Source organism: Phacochoerus africanus, chromosome 2 (genome assembly GCF_016906955.1).
Source record: "Phacochoerus africanus isolate WHEZ1 chromosome 2, ROS_Pafr_v1, whole genome shotgun sequence".
Lineage (NCBI taxonomy): Eukaryota > Metazoa > Chordata > Mammalia > Artiodactyla > Suidae > Phacochoerus > Phacochoerus africanus.
The window spans coordinates 267,704,094-267,725,399 of NC_062545.1; the positions used below are offsets into that span (position 1 = coordinate 267,704,094).

The 21,306-nt window shown below is 38.2% G+C and overlaps 1 protein-coding gene across 2 annotated transcripts in view; it reads right to left on the reverse strand.

Moving 5' to 3' along the window:
* Positions 1-21,306, reverse strand: part of STRBP (spermatid perinuclear RNA binding protein) — a 161,234-nt gene that overhangs the window by 73,464 nt on the left and 66,464 nt on the right. For both annotated transcript variants that reach the window (XM_047768354.1, XM_047768353.1), the window contains exons 2-4: positions 10,450-10,615; positions 6,940-7,160; positions 1,029-1,194 (exon numbers count right to left, since the gene is read on the reverse strand). In XM_047768354.1, the coding sequence (XP_047624310.1) occupies positions 1,029-1,194; positions 6,940-7,160; positions 10,450-10,452 (390 nt within the window). In that variant the 5' untranslated portion in view covers positions 10,453-10,615. The remainder of the gene's footprint in view (positions 1-1,028; positions 1,195-6,939; positions 7,161-10,449; positions 10,616-21,306) is intronic.

Here is a 21,306-nt window from a genome sequence, read left to right on the forward strand (position 1 = left end):
GAAATTAATATAAGAAAATGTGTCAATAAGTAACACATATTTGAGTGTCAAGAACAGTAGTAAAAAAATCAGGAAGATGGTTTTGAAGATCATTTGGTGAATATGAAAGAAAATGAGCCAGTAACAAAGCTAATAAAAACAAATTTACAATTCATATTACTTGGGGGTGGGGTGGGGAGGGAGAAGAGCCTCTTTAGAAGAAACACAAATAAAGGAAACCAACAACAAAAAAAAAGAGAGCATTCAGCAACTCAAAGTTCAACCCGTGTGTACTGATATCTATTTATGCAACATGGAGGTAAGGACTAACTGATATGGATCATCAAAAAACTATAATCTAATTACACCACAAACGGCACTAAACACAAACCTGAAACTGAAAGGTGATCATGGCTTCCCAATTAGTGATGCAACTGGCCCTTGGAGCAGGCTGGCAGAGTAGGTCCTAGGGTGACCACAGCCCCAGACCGATGGATTGCCTTCAGCCCTGAGGAGCCCTCAGCCTTTAGCGGGATCCTCCAGAAAGCAAACCAACATTAAAATTTTCTATATGCATCCCAATGTGAAAAAGGTTTGGAAACAAGGAATGAATAGTGACTTTCCATTAACAGAATGAATGAGCAAAGTTAAGAGAGTCTTCAGTTTTAAAAATTAACATCTGTAAAAGTCTCTCGTTGTCTATGCTTTTTGATTTTTTAATTCTTTTCTGCATATGCAAACACTTTCAAGAGTTTTATGATGCTGAGAGGCCTAGTCTGGAAAACATGAATGTTCTCAGCAAGACACAGCTAAAAAGTTTAAGCCTGTACCTTAAGAACCATCTTAATTTGATAAATATATCCTGATTACTAATCACCAGAAGTTTGCCTTAAATGTGATGGATGAGTCGCTGACCCAGAGTAGCAATATCCCTTTTGTCTGTACCTACCCTTTAGTATTACCAATTTCTTGTTATTAAATTTATCAAGGTCAGTACCTATTTTCACCTTTTTCAAATTCTCCTAGAGGTACAATTAAACTGTACTCACCTGAATCTGAATAGGAAGATTATCTTTGACTGTATTTAACAGGGTCTCTGTGGGTTTGTCTTTGCACATTAAAACCAGCTCCAAGTCCATATCATCTTTAATCAGCAAGCCTTTCGCAACCAGGCCAATCCTCATTACACCACACAATGTCCGACCACCTTGATCCCTAAAAATAAAAGTCTGAATGATTACTTTCACAACCTATTTCCCAAACTATAACTTAATCACCACCTGGCTTTTTGGCTATCCATTTGATTTTATAAGGGAGAACATAAATCCAGATATCCAAAATTCCGCAAAGGCCTATCTCAGACTTAAAGATCTTAAACTATCTATCTTCCACAAAGAATCAACAAGGAGAATATTTCAAACTGTAGATCTTTCAATTCTTTATTATATCTATAGTGCTTAGAAAAATCCAAAAATACTGGATATTCCCCTTAAATAACTTTTCAATTTTTTAAACTTCTTCCTTTTATCTTTTAATTACTAATTAAAGAATTGTGAGAAACATGAACATGGTGGTATACTGAGAAAGAGCATCAAGGTGGAAATTAAAAGACCTGAACTCTACTCCTAGTGGTGCCTGCTGGCTCAATATCTGTTACTGTAAAATGGCCCTCGCTCATCCAGTCTAGCTGCAGCATCCTAGGAATCCTTCAATATTTATGAGGAAAGCAGAATAATGTGATAAAAGTAAAGAACTGAGGGACCCAAAGACGATCTGCCAACACATGCATTCATTCCAAATCCAGGGGTAGCTAAAAGAACAAGCATTCAAAAACATCAAGTCATGAATGGTGGATAAGAATAATGTTAATATCTATCCTTGATTTTATACCAAAGTTTTTTATTAGTATATTTCCCTTAATCACAAGTGAAAATGTAACTAAATTTAGCAATCATTCAACAAATGAGCAACTATGAGTATGGAAAACATACTAAAGGAGCTCCAATCTCTCCTGCTCAAGGCTCACACTCTAATTAAGTACAAAAGGAGCTTAAAACCTGCTTAAAAGGGAAAAATAAGTAACATCTGAGAACAAACTGCATGCCACAAATTCTCATTTAAACCTTACAAAGAGCCTGCATTTGAAAGACAAGGAATGAGACTCTCAGGAAAGGTGATTAATTGTTCAAGTTCACAGAGAAAGTAAAATGACAAAAGCCTGGATGCAAACTCAACTTGGTTTGACCACAACACTCAAGTTCTTTACATTATTTCAGAAAGAGAGAGGTCAAAATTAGACAAGGTCAAGCAAAGCAACCTGCAAATGTGACTTCAACAGAGTCTTGATTTAGTTAGATAGAAAAAAGGTCATTCTAGCTGGAGGCAAAGAAACAGCTGAGTTGAGCTGAAGCCAGCACAGTAGAGAATGAACTAGAGAAGGGAGAAGAGAAAGAAACAAATGTGGCAGTGGAAACAAGACAGCAAGTCATAAATAACCCAGCCATGGGCTCACTGCCTGGCACACCTCAGAAATTCGATTAACATTAAATCAATAAAAAATTATAAGGGTGGTACAAGTATAGAAAGAACAGCATTCTGAACCAAGTGAACCAAGTAGAGGGAATTATTTGATATTAAGAATAAAGTCTGTCATCTCTGATTCTTCTGTATCCCTGTTCTCTCATCTTCTCATTCGCTCAAATCTAATAAAAGTTTATAAATTCCCCCTCCATAATCACCCTCAAACCCTTGCCTTTACAGACTCTTAATACCTCTCATCTAGACCACCTAAATAACCTCCTTCCACTGGCCTCACTGATTAACCCCTACCATCTCATCTACTGTATACAGTATGTTGCATCCAGAACAGTCTTCCAAAAGCACCACCTATTATTTTCCTGGTGTCCCACTGAGCACTTACACTGAGCATACTGGGAGGCAGTTTAGGAGATAGTATGACTTTCTGCTTCAAATCCTGGCTCTGCCAATAATACTGTATGACACTGGGCAAATTACAAATTATTTGACTCTTTTGAGCCTACTTTCATTTGTAAAAAAAGGAATATGTCCTCCTCAGTAACGTACTGAAATAGGACAGAAGGAGGCATGGCACAATCTTTAAAAGAATGACACAGAGTTGAGGATAAGACATAAACTGGTTAGAACCAACTGGGTCCAAGATGGTGGAAGATTCAACTTCCAGTGGACTTTGATTACAGTAAGTGTATAATCACTTACTGTAATACATGACACGCCCACAGGCGCCACAACCGTTCTGAGGCCGATCATAAAAAGCCAAAAAGTGGATGGTGGCCCAAACCCTGGAAACCCCCACCCCTTCTCCAAATCAACTGGAATAATCCTCCCACTCACTAGCCTATGAAATTACTCAGCTCATAAAAACTTAACCACCCCATATTTCAGGGCCACTCTCAAACCTTTTGAGACAGACAATAGTCTATCTATGGAATGTTCATCTATCTCCCAGGCCGTGCTCTCGCCTTCTGAGATGGCCCACATTGTATTTACTGTCCATCTCTCTCAACAAATGTACTTATCACTTTGCCTCTCGCTGAATTCCTTCTATCCTGAGATATAAAGAGCCTGAACTTTAGTAAGTCCTGAGACCAATTGTGCAACTTCAATTAGAAGACAGTGGGTTTGAGTCCCAGTCAAGTTTTGGTTGCGTTCGAGTTACAGCTCATGGGTTCAAGCCCCAGTATGAATTTTGGCTGGGTTTAAGTGCCATCTGAGGTGTGAGGAGAATATCATTAAATTAGCCTAAGTAATGAACTTAGCCCAGGGCTTGGTATACATTAATAGCTCAATAAACAATAGTTATTATTCCTTAAATAGACTCTATACTCTCTCACACCTATATCTTGCTGAGATTTATTTTTATTTCCACTTTCACTGCCTGACAGAACCCTATTCAACCTCTGAACCTACTGCAAACACTACCTCCTTCATCAAGTTTTTCTGATCCCCAGTACCAGCATTAGTCTCTTCCTGCTCTGTACATTCACATTTTTCTCATGGATAATCAAAGTGAAGTTGCTAAGAAAACTAGATCAGAAATTTGACAGAATTTAGTGTGAGTCCTAACTCCACCACACACACTCATAAGCAACTCTAAAGAGTAGAAATCTCTGAAGTAAAATGAGAGTGGAGAAAGGGGATAATAATAACCACAGAGACTAGCAGATCTGTTGTAAAATAATGTGAAAAACAATCTAGTATAGTTACTGGTACTTAAAAATGGTAGGTATTATTAACTAGCCATTATTAGCTTGCTTATTAAATTCCATATCATAAATATGACATACTTGGTCTTATTACATAGAAGACATGACTGCTTGAGCAGAGAAACTAAGTTCTAATTCAGTTTTTTTTTGTTCTTTGTTTTTTTTGTCTTTTTGCTTTCTTGGGCGGCTCCTTGGGCATATGGAGGTTCCCAGGATAGGGGTCGAATTGGAGCTGTAGCCACCGGCCTACACCAGAGCCACAGCAACACGGGATCCGAGCCGCGTCTGCAACTTACACCACAGCTCACGGCAACGCCGGATCATCAACCCACTGAGCAAGGGCAGGGACCGAACCCGCAACCTCATGGTTCCTAGTCGGATTCGTTAATCACTGCACCACGACGGGAACTCCCTCTAATTCAGTTTTGAATTTAAATATGAGGTTTTATAAAACAAGCAACCCAGGTATAGGAAATTAATTAAAATTAAGCTAACGTTCTAATAATACAAATTCAATTTATACTGTTCAATTTATTTGACTTGTGAGTTTGTAAAGAGGAAAAATAGAAGCACACATGTAAAAGCTGCCTAACAGTGCCTGACATTAGAAGGTACTTAGTAAATAAGCTGGCTCTCCCCATCTCTGTGCCTCTATAGTGCTTACACACGTCAGGAGCACAATACATGTCTATGACCAGAACACAACTCTGTTCTTAGAAGCCCGGCCTGCCTCTGTTTTATACAAAATAAGGGCACAATCATTCCACACTCCTTGAGTTTTATCACATGGGAAGAATCACACACAAGTGTTCCATTTCGCAAAATGGAAAGACTACAGAGACAATCAAGAGCATGCACACAGAGTACTATATTTAAAATCCAAACAAAGCATAGAGTACATTATTTTTTAAAAATCTTGAAAACACAGGGACTTAATCCAGGTAAGCAAAAGTCTACTACAGAACTTTCTAAAAGTCTCCTTAGCTTTGAGAGCAAACAACAGAAGATATATTTAAAAGGCCTGAACTTCACTGAAAAATAAACCTGCACTTAGAAATAGTAAAAATAAGGAGTCTCCATTATGGCACAGCAGAAACGAACCCAACTAGTATCCATCAGGATGTGGGTTCGATCCCTGGCCTCGCTCAAGTGGGTTAAGGATCCAGCATTGCCACGAGCTGTGGTGTAGGTCACAGACGTGGCTCGGATCCCACATTGCTGTGGCTCTGGTTGTAGGCCAGTGGCTATAGCTCTGATTTGACTCCTAGCCTGGGAACTTTCATATGCCGTAGGTACGGCTCTAAAAAGAAAAGAAAAGAAAAACAACTAAAAATAGCAATTTTTATGTTACATGTATTTTGCCACAATAAAAAGTTTTAGGAAGTTCCCTTGTGGTGCAGCAGGTTGAGGATCTGGCATTGCCATAGCTTGCAACTGCTGCATAGATTCAATCTCTGGCCTGGGAACTTTCACATGCCACAAGGGCAGCCAAAAAGAAAACAAAGAATAAAACAAGTTTTAAAAAGGGCATAAATACATTCCAACGTACAATTTAAACATGAAATGCATGGTTATTTTACTTGCACAGGGACTGGGATACAAAGAGCTAGATTACTGGATGATATTACTAATTATCATGAACCAAAAAATTAACAACACATTTTTTAAAGCCATCATTCACAAGAAAAGTGAATTACTGCCAAGAAACTTGAAGCTGACAAGTCAGTGACAACATGCAATGTATATATTACCTGTAAATGGCTAACAAACTCAAGGAAAACTTCAGCTAAAAACTGATTAACTTTCATCTGAAGATGAAAGGTTACACTACATTTCAGTTAAAGAAATCAAATTATTAATACTTTCCCACTACTCTTTATCTACTTATCACACTGATTTAGAATTGAAAGTTTGAGAAAAAAATTCTATAACTTCTATCATCAATTTACCAGTTGTAGCCAAAGTAATACTCTTAATGCTCTTAATACAGTCAAATGAGCTTCATCTTTCAAAGTAAATCATATTCTTATTCAAATCATAGTGACATTGCTCAAAACAATAACTCTAAGTTAGCAAGGGATAAAATGTTTCCTAGTTATCATTCAGCTTCACCTCACTAATCTCTTACTGTTGTCAACAGCACCGAGACTACTCTGCTATAATTACTGAAGGGTCTGGCTCCCATTAGGCTTTTCTTCATTCCACAAATATTCAATGAACACTTACTATATGCAAGATACTATATGGATCCTGGGAATCAACTAGGCAGATACAATCAAATATTCCTGTGGAGTATTCTCCTGCACTCTTTCTTCTACACCAGGATTTTTAAATATCTAACAAAAATGTCACTTTAGAATTTCGCCAAAAGACCGAAAGCACTACTATGTGTTTCTGAATTTAGGAGGCTGAACTAACACATGAAAAAGATGACATAATCTCCAAAAGAGAAGATTTCTAAAAGGGAGTGGTTCTCCCTCAAAAGGCATCCTGAACAGTTTTATCTTCTTCTGGTCTAATCATTCTTTCTTTCTTGCGTTTTGCCTTCAAATTTAACTCAGAAAAATTCCACAAACATTTACTCCCTTGCTTATAGTCACACAGGTGAGAAAACCCCAAAGAACACCATCATATAGCAAATGTAAGCCAGGGGGACCGCACCCTGGGCTCTTCTGAGCATTAAAGAAAAGCATCACAAAGATCATGCCGTACTCACTTGGAATAGGTGTCCACAGCCTCATCCTTCTTCACTTCTGTTTCCCCCTCTGCTTTTGTGCCTTTATTTGTTTCATCCAGCCAATCAGAGACATGTTTAAGAGCACATTCGACAGTAGACACCATATTCTGAACAGCTTCAAGTTCTTCCGGAGATGGATAGATTGTTGAATGTTTCACCATAACATGGCGATCATCATTGGCAAAAGATCTAATAGATCTCTGTCAGAAGGCGAAAGAAAACAAATGTTACCTGAAAAGGATGACTTACAAATATATTTAGGTCAAGTCATAGCATTAACTGTCAACATTGAGACAATAAAAAATTGTTCAAGAGGAAATAAAACCCCACCCTATTGAATTCCACACCAGAAAATTCCAAATCATTCATGTTTTAGAAAACACCACCCAAGTCATATTCAGTATAATATATATGCCACCTTTAGCCAAATCTATGTGTTTTCAATACCACATTAAAAAAAAAGGTCATCCGTATCACACACCTACAAGAAAACAGATACTTCCTAACTTTAACAGAGTGTCTAGGGTGCAAGAGTGGCTCGTGACACCCAGTCAGTCCTTTCCAAACTGCTGGACACATCTTCACCTTGAAAAATGGAGATTTTGTAATATGGTAACAATACCAAACACAACATTATTTGTGAACAAGGTGGCAAAAACCATGGATCACATTAGAATATTATTGACTATTTGGCATTCAAACCTTTGGTGTGAAGTTTTAATTTTTAAAATAAATTAGTAGGAGATATCCTAAATTCCAGAATCAGGAAAATACATACTGTAAAAGAATTAACTTCCAAAACTAATTTACAAATGTACTCACATTCTCAAAATACAAATCCCCTAAAGACAGATTTATTTTAACACTCAACGAAAATAATTTTAAAGCTCATGGAGGGGGGGAAATCAATGAGAGTATCAAGAACAATTCTACAAAGATGGATGGGTGGTGCCATTACATTAAAACAAAATATCAAAAATTTAAAAAGCAATAATTAAAATGACATGCTTGGCCCAGAATCAGTGGAACAGATTAGAGCCTAGAAATAGAATGAATTTCATGAAAATTTAATAGAGTAGATCCATCACACATCCAAAACCTTTGAATATTTCCAAATTTACAAATACCATGTAGACACTCGTACCAGTACACAGCAAAATGAACAAGGATAACTTGGTAAACTTCCATTAAGCCAAAAGTATTCTATATAAAGGTGACTACAGTGTCCTAACTTACATGAAATTATGTGCTAGTAGATGGTAAATATTTTGTTTTAAAGTCTTTATTACAGAATAAAATAGTCACAATTCTTTACCAGTCTTGTCTTTTATTTTTGTTTGAATACCAATGTTTTAAAATCAGATTAATATGGACACTAGTAAATTAATACTAAAGTATCACTGTCCCCTACAAAATGAAGCAAGCTGAAACTAAAAAGGTAAGTAGTCCTTTGAAACCCTCGAATACTATATCATAAAAGTACTAAAATCAAGTATGAGGCTTTCTTTTTTCTAGATAAAACCATCTCTGTTTAGATTTCTTTCTTACTCAAAGTTCATGACCAGTTTTCCAATTGGAGGAGTCTTTTGCTACAAAGAAACAAACTTTTTAATCACATCATGAGATTTATTCATAAATCCCAAAATACGTAACAAGAAATCAAAGCCATGTAACAAATTAGAGGAGTTCCCTGGTAGCTCAGCAGGTTAAGGACCCGGCATTGTCACTGCTGTGGCTCAGGTCACAGCTGTGGTGTGGGTTCGATCCCTGAGCAGGAACTTCCACACGCCAAGGTCACGGTCAAAAAAAAGAAAGAAAACTGGGAATGCTAGGTTGTTCTAGGGATTACATCTTAATTAATTTGTTCTTTAAAGAAAAAGTTCTACTAATATTCTAGTTTTGGATGGTGGGGGAAAAAATGTTAACTTGGGACTTTACCTGTCATTTAGTTCTATGATGAGTTACTAAGTTACTTAGCCAAATTACTCAGCACTGTGCACTGGGCTCACCTTAGGAAAATTACACACTGCTACAGAACACAAACCTTTGGTGTTTTTCTCACAAATAACACAAAACTGCAAATGTTAAATCCAAGAATCTACTGGATGTTGACAGGACAGGCACCATGAAACAATGATGAAAGGAAGAACTGAATGAATGTTATTACCCACTCACCCCCCAAAAAAGAAAGAAATATTCTTTACCCAAATAAGCTCCAAATTTATTTTTTTAAATATTAAAAAAATTAAATTAGAAGAACTATGCTTTAAATGGAGTTCTCATTCAAATCAGATCTAAGGCAAAGGCAACGAAACTGTAAAACACCTATCAACCAATTAAATTACATAAAAACACAAAATTACCACATCAGAAATCTAAGATACATTTAAAATGAATTAAACTAGAAAAGGAATTTTCATCAATTATGACAAGTAATATATATAAAGCATTTCTTATAATAGATAAGCTGAAAAGGTAAATAACTCACATGGGAACAAATACAAATTACACTGTCATTTTTCACATTTCACCATAAAACTAAATGAGAGAAAATCCCAAGTTAACATTTTTCCCCACCATCCAGAGCTAAAGTATTAGCATAATTTCTTCTCTAAAGAGAAAGTCAAACAAGTTATAACCTCTGGAACAAATTTTTAAAAATCAAATAACATCAGATTGGCTAAACAACATATTTCAAACATACTGATGATTAATATTTTTGTGCTTTTTCTCCCACTGCAACATCTTTTTTAAGCCTTTTCTCACTTAGAGAAAAAATTCACACATCCTCCAGAACCAAAATAACGGGGGGGGGGGGGGGGGGGGGGAGGAATTCAGCACATTTTACCAATTAAAAAAAAAAATAAGCACCAGAGATTATGACCTGATCTAACACCTCACATTCAATTTAGGTATGATCTTTCCACAAAAAACAAGGTTTCCACGATATTCGGTTCAATGACCTTAATACATTCAACATTTGACTCTATTATTTTAAAATTAAAAGCATATGGAAAAAGGTGACTTTTTTGAGTTAAATACTCACATGTTTTATAAACTCCAAACCATCCACATCATTAATTAAAGGACTAGTTCAGGATTTTTAATTTCCATGGGGAAAAAAACTGAATTTCAGGTAGAAGGCTAAAGAGAAAATTACTTAATATCAAGTTCAAAGTCACCTTAGCCATTTGTATCAGTTTGCCAACACAGGTTTTATCAGAAAATATTATTTATAAGCATTCCCTTCTTTGTATTTAATAATTTATGGCCAGCAGGCTCATGGGGCTCAATCTTGTGGTTTAAAGGGCTTGTAATAAATCTGAACTCATTTGTTTTGCTTAAATAGTAGAGTGCCATCTTTATCTGATGCACTAAAGCCAAAAATTAGCACCACTGTTTTTCACTTGCCCTCACTATTATCAGTTCCAACTTTAAACTATTTGGATCTTTGGCAACTAAATTTAAAAAGCATAAATAATAACGCACCATGGTTTTCTACAGTGTTTTAGCTTCTTTTTCCGATCCTTTCCCCTCTTTCTTGTCGTCTTCACCAGACACTCTTTTGCGTGACAGTACCTCCTCATAAGCCTGAGTCCCCCGATGGCTCAGAATCAATATGGCAAGGATATTTGAAGACTTCTCTAGAGCACACCTGCAAGAGAAAAAGAAAAATAACTTTTTAAAAATGCTTATTTACAATCGGTTTCATATCAGAGTATGGAACCCGTAAATGTGTTACTGACTAAAAAGAATCTTTATAGAGGGAAAAAAAATTACTTCATTTTAAACAAAAAGTTAACATATCCTTTTGAAGGCCTGGGCCCAAGTGTTATGGCCAGAAAAACAACCCTCCCAGTAGCCACAATGTGCCAATTGGCTGACTTACACTCACTGAGATAAGTAACAGGCACAAATTCATAAAGAAGTACAACCTTAAAAAGTAATAGCACTATTGGTGGCAACAATGTTGCAATTAACCATAAGATTTTCAAGAGAAATTGGCATTAGTCAATCTTACCTATCTGAAAAATATGTTAAGACAACCTGAAAATGTAACACCATTATTATAACCGTGAGGCTTTTCCATTTAACACTGCAATCAGACTTACAGTACATGGTGAAATAATGTTTCTTCTTTAATCACTTTAGGCCTAAAATTCAGAATGATTTTTTTGGCTCTGCTCCTCTTAACTCCCAAGAGACCCTACTACCCTCTCAACCTATATATGCACTGCTATACCAGACTCCTGAATATTCACTAAATCCTGATTTTATTACCCATGGATGACTCTCGCCATATCCCACTACAAGGGAGTTCCCGCTGTGGTTTGGCAGGTTATGAACACGACTAGTATCCATGAGGACATGGCTTCGGTCCCTGGCCTCACTCAGGGGGTTAAGGATCCAGCATTGCCGTGAACTGTGACGTAGGTCACAGATGCAGCTTGTATCATGCATTGCTGTGGCTGTGGCATAGGCCAGTAGCTGTAGCTCTGATTAGACTCCTAGCCTGGGAACTCCCATATGCCTCAGGTGCAGCACTAAAAAAGGCGAAAAAAGAAAAGAAAAGAAAAAAGACTGTGGGTGGGGCTTTCTGGCTCCAGGAACTGGGTCTGAAGGGCCAGGTGCATAAGCTCTCTATCCGTTGCCCATGAGCCAGTGAGACTAAACTCAGCACAAGAAACAAACAGGAGAGGAAGAACAATTTAATGGTCACTAATTCAGAGCCAACAACAGCATCCTGCGAAAAACCATCCCAACTTCATGATGCGTGGACAGGACTACAAGGGAACATGGGAAATTGAACATAATTAACAGAGACAAGATTCCAGAGTAGAAGGACTTGAGATCACCTCCTCTCACAAAAATACCAAAATTACAACTAACTGTTGAACAACCATCAACAAAATAGACTGGAAGCTACCAAAAAAGACACCCTATATCCAAAGACAAAGAAGAAGTCACATCAAGATGGTAGGAGGGGTGCTTTCATGATATAAGCAATCCCATAACTGCCCAGTGGGTGACCCACAGACTGGAAAATTAACTACACTGCAGAGGCTCTCCCATAGGAGTAAGAGTTTGGAGCTCCACGTCGGGTTCCCATGCCCCCAGAGCATTTGGCATTGAGCCAGTGAGGCTTAACCGCAGGAGCTCCACAGGATTCGGGGAGACAGAGACTTCACTCTAGGAGGGCACACAGGGTTTCATGTGCACTGGATCATGGCAAAGCAGGGATTCTGTAAGAATCTGGATCAAGCCCACCAGGAGGTCTTGGAGGGTCTCCTGGGAGAGCAGGGGTGGCCATGGCTCACTGTGGGGGCAGGACATTGGAGGTGGAGGTCCCGGGAATAATCATCAGTGTGACCTCCCCTGAGGCTGTGATTTTGGAAAAATTTGGCCCCACCCATCAGGGTGGCCAAATTCTCACCATTAGTGAGAAGCCCCACTCCAGACAACAAACAGGGTGGGAACACAGCTCCACACATCAGCAAATAGGCTGCCCCTAATCACACCCAGAGACAAAGCCCCACCCACCAGAGGGATAAGAATCAGCTCCTCCTACCAGTGGGCAGGCACCAGTCCCTCCCATCAGGAAGCCTATAACAAGCCCCTGTATCAATCAACTTCACCCACAAAGAGGCAGACAACAGAAGAGAGACTAAAATCCTCTAGCCTGCAGAAAAGAGACCACACAAAAAGCTCTACAAAATGAAAAGTCAGAGAAACGAGTCAGATGAAAGAATAAGACAAAACCCCAGAAGAACAGCTAAGTGAAGTGGAGATAGGAAACCTCTCTGAAAAAGACTTTAGAGTAGTGCTAGTAAGGATGATCCAAGATTTTGGGGAAAAAAATAGAGGCAAGGATCGATGAATTAGAAGAAGCGTTTAACAAAGGAAGAAAAGATTTAAAGATTCAACAAGCAGAGATGATCAACACAATAGCTAAAACAAAAAATTCACTAGAAGGAAAAGAATTCCACTGCATATTTCTGCCCAGAGACCTAATCTCCATTTTTTTACCCCTTCCTTTGTTCCACTTTTATGAGATTTTTATTTAGAAAAGGTAGAAATAAACTCTTCTGAGCACTGGTGAGGTCCTTAAAAATTCTAAGTCCCACTGTAAAAAACAAAACAAAAAAAAAGACCATTAAAATAGAACATATGCTTTACATGGATATTAGGAGTAATTTACACACCACAGGATATATAAACTCACAAAGAAACAGCTCCTTCTTCATCTCAATATCTTTCCTTTAAATTTCCCTTAAATAGGAAATCCCTTATACTTTTGTCTATAATAATAATTTCCTATCAGTTGCTCTCTTAAGGAAAAAAATTCGTTTTGAATTTTTGAGACCAGTAAAGTTAAAGGTGACATTTAACTCTCCTCAATAATGCAAATGAAAACAGACCCACGTTTATAGTCACATGATACTCATCTGTGACCTACACACAGCACTATTCATATCTTATAACCAACTTCCTTGACTCTGACTTATAATATCCATCTATAAAAAGCTAGTGAAGACTGATTTTTTAAAATTATATAACAACCAATAGAGGGGACTTATTACACATATCATATTGAGGTAAGAAGGGAACACACACACTACATTTTTATACCACAAAGTTAAGAAACAAACTAAAACATGATTCCATAAGAGACACCTTAAAGAGCCTCTCGTCACTAAAATTTTACCTTTTGTATAAAGGTTATATTATACAATTTATAGTCTTTGGCATTTCCTATTCCCAACTCTACACCATACTAGAGGATTCAATCATTCAGTACTTAGCTGTGAATCCAGCAGCCAAAGACTACTGCATGTTCTGCTGAGAGCTAAAAACAATGGCCACAAGCTTCATTCTGTAAAAAGGTAAAGCCAGTAAGTCAACCATATTAAGAAAGCTGATTAAAAGGAGAAAAAGAGGGGAAAATGCTAAGTAAAAGCTGACGTAGTAGAGAAACTGTGGATCACCAATAGCACCTTTCAGTCATTAGCATAGACTAACCACCCTACCCATACATCAAGAAGCTCTGGGCCCACTCTTGCAATTTTATTCAACATAGTTTTGGAAGACCTAGCCACAGCCACAGCAATCACAGGAGAAAAATAAATAAAAGGATTCCAAATTGGAAGGTAAGAAGTAAAACTGTCACTGTTTGCAGATGACATGATACTTACTATACATGGAAAATCCTAAATATGCAACCAGAAAACTCCTAGAGCTCATCAATGAATTTGGTAAAGTTGAAGGATACAAAATTAATACACAGAAATCTATTGCATATCTATACACCAACAACAAAGTATCAGAAAGGGAAATTAAAGAAACAACCCCACATGCCATCACATCAAAAAGAATAAAATATCCAGGAATAAATCTATCTAAAGAGACAAAAGACAAGTAGTCTGAAAACTATAAGACAATGATGAAAGAAAATGAAGACAGCACAAACAAATGGAAAGATATACCATGTTCTTTGATCAGAAAAATCAATACTGTTAAAAAAATGACTGTAACACACAAGACATTTACAGATTCAATGCAATTCCCATCAAATTACCATTTTCCACAGAATGAGAACAAAAAAGTTTTACATTTGTATGGAAACAAAAAAGACCCTGAATAGCCAAACTTGAGAGAGAACAGAGCTGGAGGAATCAACACTCCCTGACTTCAGATTATACTACAAAGCTACAGTAATCAAAACAGTACAGTTGTGGCATAAAAACAGACACACAGATCAATGGAACAGAATAAAGAGCTCAGAAATAAACCCATGCACTTATGGTCAGCTAACGTTTTAAAGAAGGAGGCAAGAATACACATGAAGAAAAGACAGTCTTATCAATAAGTGGTGCTGGGGAAACTGAACAGCTACATGTAAAAGAATGAAACTAGAACATTCTCTAACACTTCACAAACAAAACTAAACTCAAAATGGATTAAAGACCTAAATGTAAGACCGGATACTATAAAACTCCTAAAGGAAAACGTAGGCCAAACACTTTATTTTATTTTATTTTTTTTGTCTTTTTGCTATTTCTTTGGGCCACTCCCATGGCATATGGAGGTTCCCAGGCTAGGGGTCGAATTGGAGCTGTAGCCACCGGCCTACGCCAGAGCCACAGCAACGCGGGATCCGAGCCGCGTCTGCAACCTACACCACAGCTCACGGCAACGCCGGATCGTTAACCCACTGAGCAAGGGCAGGGATCGAACCCGCAACCTCATGGTTCCTAGTCGGATTCGTTAACCACTGCGCCACGACGGGAACTCCGCCAAACACCTTTTGACATAAATTGCAGCAATGTTTTTTTGGACCCGTCTCCTAAAGTAAAAAATAAAAGTCAAAATAAACAAATGGAGCTCAATTAAACTTTAAAGTTTTTGCACAGCAAAAGAAACCCATCAACAAAATAAAAAGACAAATGACTGGAATGGGACAAAATACTTGCACATGATATGACCAATAAGGGATTAAATATCCAACATATATAAACAGCTATATAACTCATCCAAAACAAACAAAAAACCCAATCAAAAAATGGGCAGAAGAAATGAAGAGACATTTTTTCCAAAAAGGAAATGCAGATGGCTAACAGGCACATGAAAGGATGCTCAATATCACTAATGATCAGGGAAATGTAAATCAAAACCACAATGAGATACTACCTCACACCTGTCCAAATGGCTATCATCAAAAAGAACACGAGTAACAAATGTTGGCAAAGCTGTTCAAAGAAAGGAACCCTTCCTACACTGTTGGTTAGAATATTAACTAGTCGAGCCTCTGTGGAAAACAGTGTGGAGATTTCCCAAAAATCTAAATATAGAACTACATATGATTCAGCAATTCCACTCCTGGTATATATCTGATAAAAATTTTTTTAAAAATTCAAAAAGATACATGCATCTCAATGTATTTCATAGTAGCATTATTTATAACTGCCAAGACATGGAAGCAATCTAATATGTACAACAGAATACTACTCAGCCATAAAAAAATGACAAAATGTTGCCATTTGCAGCAACATGGATAGACTTGGAGAGCATTTTGCTAAGTGAAATTAAGTTAGAAACATATGAATACTACACGATATCACTTATATGTGAGATCTTAAAAATACAACAAATTTGTGAACATAACACAAAAAGCAGCAGACTCATACAGAATAAACGAGTGGCTGCTGGCAGAGGGGAGGGCAAAATAGGGTGGGGGAATAAGAAGTACAAATTATTGGGTGTAAGACAGGCTACAAGGATGTACTGTACAACATGGAAAATTTAGCAAATCATATTTTCTCAGTGCTGTAAAAGGAAGTTACAAATTGGCCCAACTCAACTCACCCCTCAGTTAAAATGAACTACAATCAGAGATATTAAAGAAGTCACGCAGCTAATCAGGAACAAGGCCTGGTCCCAAACCTAAATCACAGCCCAGTGACTTTTCCCTACTATATCAATCTCAGAGAAAACAGATATATATATATATATACACACACACACAATTTTTTTTTTTTTGGTCTTTTTAGGGCCACACCTCTGGCATATGGATGTTCCTAGGCTAGGGGTCAAACTGGAGCTGTAGCTGCTGGCCACAGCCACAGCCACTTAGGATCCAAGCTGAGTCTGCAACCTACACCACAGCTCACGGCAACACCAGATCCTTAACCCACTGAGTGAGGCCAGGGATTGAATTCATGTCTTCATGGATTCCAGTTGGGTTTGTTACCACTGAGCCACAACAGGAACTCCAGGTTAAATCATATTTGGTAGACTCTAAGCAGACAGAAATTGCAACACATTTTTAATGTTTCTCTCTTTTTAAAAAAATAGTTTATGTAGTAGATAAAATTCTAGCCTTAAAATTTAAAAACTCAACCATTTAACCATGTAATAGCTCTGTGACCTTAGACAGTTACATGACTCAGAAAATCACTTAATTTTCTTTGGTCTCAGTTTCCTTTATCTATAAAATAAGAAAATATTCCACTACTAATTAATAGCTAACAGTTACAGGACTTAATATTCTGTACCAGGCACTGTTCTAAAAGCTTTTGATACATTAACTCACTTAATCCTCACAGCAATCTTTTTTTTGTGTGTGTGTGTGTGTCTTTTTTTTTTTAGGGCTGCACCTGTGGCACACAGAGGCCCAAGCTAGGGGCTGAATCGGAGCTGTAGCCACTGGCCTCAGAGCAATGCCTGACCTGAGCCTCACCTGCGACCTACACCACAGCACACAGATTAACCCACTGAAGAGAGGCCAGGGATTGAACCTGCATCCTCCAGGATACTAGTCAAGATTCATTTCCGCTGCACTACAACAGGAACTCCCTCACAACAATCTTAATTACTATCTCCATTTAACACATAAGGAAGCTAGAGCATAAGGAGGTAATAAAACCTAATTAAAATTACAAAGCAAAAGTACACAATAGAGCCACAATTCAAACCTAGACAATCTCTTTCAATAAAATTTTCACTCTAAAGGCATTACACTTATGTTAGTGGATAAACTAGCTATTTCAAAAAATATGTCTATGTGAATTACAAAAGCCATATAGGACAGGCTTGAGTCAGGCCTTGATTCAAGTACCAGCTTTGCCACTTCACTTATCTTAGCCAGAGCTTTCTCACCTGTGCAAGGGGGCAAATAGTATTTACTTCAAACTAAATGAAAGAAGTTATTAAGACATACCTCAAAGTATCTATCATATAGTATACACTAAATATACGGCTTCAGAGGGAAGGGAAAAAACCCTCAAGTATCAAAAAAGAGTTTTGTTTATACATCAGATATATGAGTACATTTCTCTGAAAAACAGAGCTTAGAGAAATATTAGCTATGCTCTACTTATTAAGCAAGGCAGTTTTATGCAGAAGGTAGAGTGTAGTATGGGTATATATATATATATATATGCCTCTGTGTCACCTTTTTTTTTATTAAGTACTGTTTTTTCAATTAACAGACTTTTTTTTAGAGTAGTCTTAGATTTACAAAAAAATTGAGTAGGAAGTAGAAAGAATCCCATATACTATTCTCCCTAACGCAGATACAGTTTCCTTTTTTTTTTCTTTTACACACACACACAGTTTTTTCTCTTTCTAGGGTCACACCTGCAACATATGGAAGTTCCCAGGCTCAAGGCTGAATTGGAGCTGCAGCTGTGGCCTATGCTACAGCCACAGCAATACCTGATCCAAACCGCATCTGTAACCTAGACTGCAGGCTTGCAGCAACGCCTGATCCTTAACCCACTGAGCAAGGCCAGGGATTAAACCCACATCCTCACAGAGACAATGTTGGATCCTTAATCTGCTGAGCCACAACAGTAACTCCTCCTCTAAGATTAAATCTTGCATTAGTATGGTATATCTGTTACAAATAACAAACAAATGTTAATACAATATTATTAACTAAAGTCCATAGTTTACAACAGGGTTCACTCTTCATGTTATACATTCTCAGAGTCTTGACAAACGTATGATGTGCATCTACCATTACAGAACCATCCCGAACAGTTTCACTGCCCTAAAAATCCCATGCTCCACCTATTCAACTCTCCCTTCTCCAAATGTCACATAGTTGAAATCATACAGTATGTGGCCTTTTCATACAGGCTTTTTTTACTTAGCAATATGACTTACGATTCCTCCATGTCATTTTTATCACTGAAAAATATTCCACTGTCTCCATGTACCACAGCTTGTTCATCCATATACCTCCTGAAGGACATCTTGGTTGCTTCTAAGTTTTGGCAATCATAAATAAAGCTGTTACAGGAGTTTCTGTTGTGGCTCAGTAGGTTAAGGACCCCACATTGTCTCTGTGAGGATGCAGGTTCAATCCCTAGGCTGGCTCAGTGGGTTAAGGATCCAGTGTTGCTGCAAGCCGCAGCACAGGTCACTGATGCAACCCAGATCCAGTGTGGCTATGGCTGTGCCAGAGGCCAGCAGCTGCAACTCCAATTCAAACTCTAGCCTGGGAACTTCCATAAACTGCAATTGCAGCCATAAAAAGAAAAAAAAAGGAAAAAAACACTGCCATAAACATCCATGTGCAGGTTTTTGTCTAGACGTAAGTTTTCAACCCAAATATTTAGGATTTTTTTTCTTCTTAGGGCCATGCCTGCAGCATATGGAAGTTTCCAGGCTAGGGGTAGAATCAGAGCTACAGCTGCCAGCCTACGCCACAGCCACGCAGGATCCAAGCCACATCTGCAACCTACACCACAGCTCATGGCAACACTGGATCCTTAATCCACCGAGCGAGGCTAGTGATCAAACCTACAACCTCATGGTCAATAGTCGGATTTGTTTCCACTGCACCACAACGTGAACTCCAAGGATTTTTTTCTGAAATGCAATTAGGAGGAAAAAAAATTATTTTTATTTATTTATTTATTTATTTGTCTTTTTGCCATTTCTTGGGCCTCTCTCGCAGCATATGGAGGTTCCCAGGCTAGGGGTCTAATCGGAGCTGTAGCCGCTGGCCTACACCAAAGCCACGGCAACGTGGGATCCTTAACCTACTGAGCGAGGCCAGGGATCGAACCCACAACCTCATGGTTCCTAGACGGATTCGTTAACCACTGAGCCACGACGGGAACTCCGAATTAGGAGAAAATATTAAAAATTTAAAAATTATCTAAATATACTTACTTTCTTGAAAAATTTCAAATGTCTTGTAAACAATGTGACAGAATCTAGGAAATTATTTACTCTCAAAATAATAACTGAATAGAAATCTTTAATGCTAACATATGCAACCTCTCCAGAAGAAGCTATGTAAAAATCAAATATACAGGCTCTACTTTCCCATTATGAAAAAAACAATCACAGGTCAAATAAATTAGAAAAAGACACCCTCAGTGATATGCCAAGAGGATCACTTTAAGATAAAGAGAGGTAGCAGTAAATACATATTGATCGCCTATTCTCTACTTGGTACTGTGCTTGATAGATAGTACAGGACATAAAAAAATGAACCGGAGTTCCCGTCGTGGCGCAGTGGTTAACAAATCCGACTAGGAACCATGAGGTTGCGGGTTCGGTCCCTGCCCCTGCTCAGTGGGTTAACGATCCGGCGTTGCCGTGAGCTGTGGTGTAGGTCGCAGACGCGGCTCGGATCCCGCGTTGCTGTGGCTCTGGCGTAGGCCGGTGGCTACAGCTCCGATTCAACCCCTAGCCTGGGAACCTCCATATGCCACGGGAGCAGCCCAAGAAATAGCAACAACAACAAAAGACAAAAAAAAATGAACCAACTCAGGGGAGAGAGATAAATTAGAAGTTTGGAATTAACAGATACACACTACTATACATTAAATAGGTAAATAACAAGGACCTGCTGTACAGCACAGGGAACTATACTCAATATTTTTAATAACCTATAATGGAAAAGAATCTGAAAAAGAATGTGTGTGCTGTGTGTGTGTATGTGTGTGTAACTGAATCACCTTGCTATACACATGAAACTAACACAACATGTAAATTAACTACACTTAAAAAAAAAAGAACCAACTCAGATACATTAAGAGAAAAGCAAATACGTGTAAAATTCAATAGTTCCCCCAAAACCCTTCAAATAAATTAAACCTTCTGTACATGGTGGCATTCAGTTTCTCGACAATACTAATGTGAAAAGAATACTGCATTTCACTAAGTTCTCATGTGGTGCAGCAGGTTAAGGATGTGGTGTTGCTGCAGCTGTGGTGCAGGCTGCAAACAGGTTTGATCCCTGGCCTGCAAACTTCTACATGCTGTGGGTGCTGCCAAAAAAAAAATACTGAATTTCAGTATTTTCCTCTGGAAATTTCCTTTTATTTTCTATATTAAAAAAGGCACAGAGAAGAATGCTAAACTGAAAAACCTATGAATTACATAGACCCACTTCAAAAATCTAGCTATTCATCCCTACCCTGAAATATCTATATTGACAGGAAAGCTCAATCCTACCACATCATTTTTTTTGGAGGGGGGGGGGTCTTGTTACCACACCTGCAGCATATACATGGAGGTTTCCAGGCCAGAGGTTGAATTGGAGCTACAGCCGCTGGCCTACACCACAGCCACAGCAGATCCAAGCTGCATTCGCAACCTACACCACAGTTCATGGCAATGCTGGATCCTTAGCCCACTGAGTGAGGCCAGGGATTGAACCCGAATCCTCATGGATAACTAGTCAGGTTCTCAACCCGCTGAGCTACAATGGGAACTCCTTTATCACATCATTTGAAGCGTTGTAACACTGGGCTCAGGGCAAGAGGTCCCTTTCTCAACTAACAGTTTAAACAAGGGTGGCACAGCCCTAACATAAGGCTGCAGCCC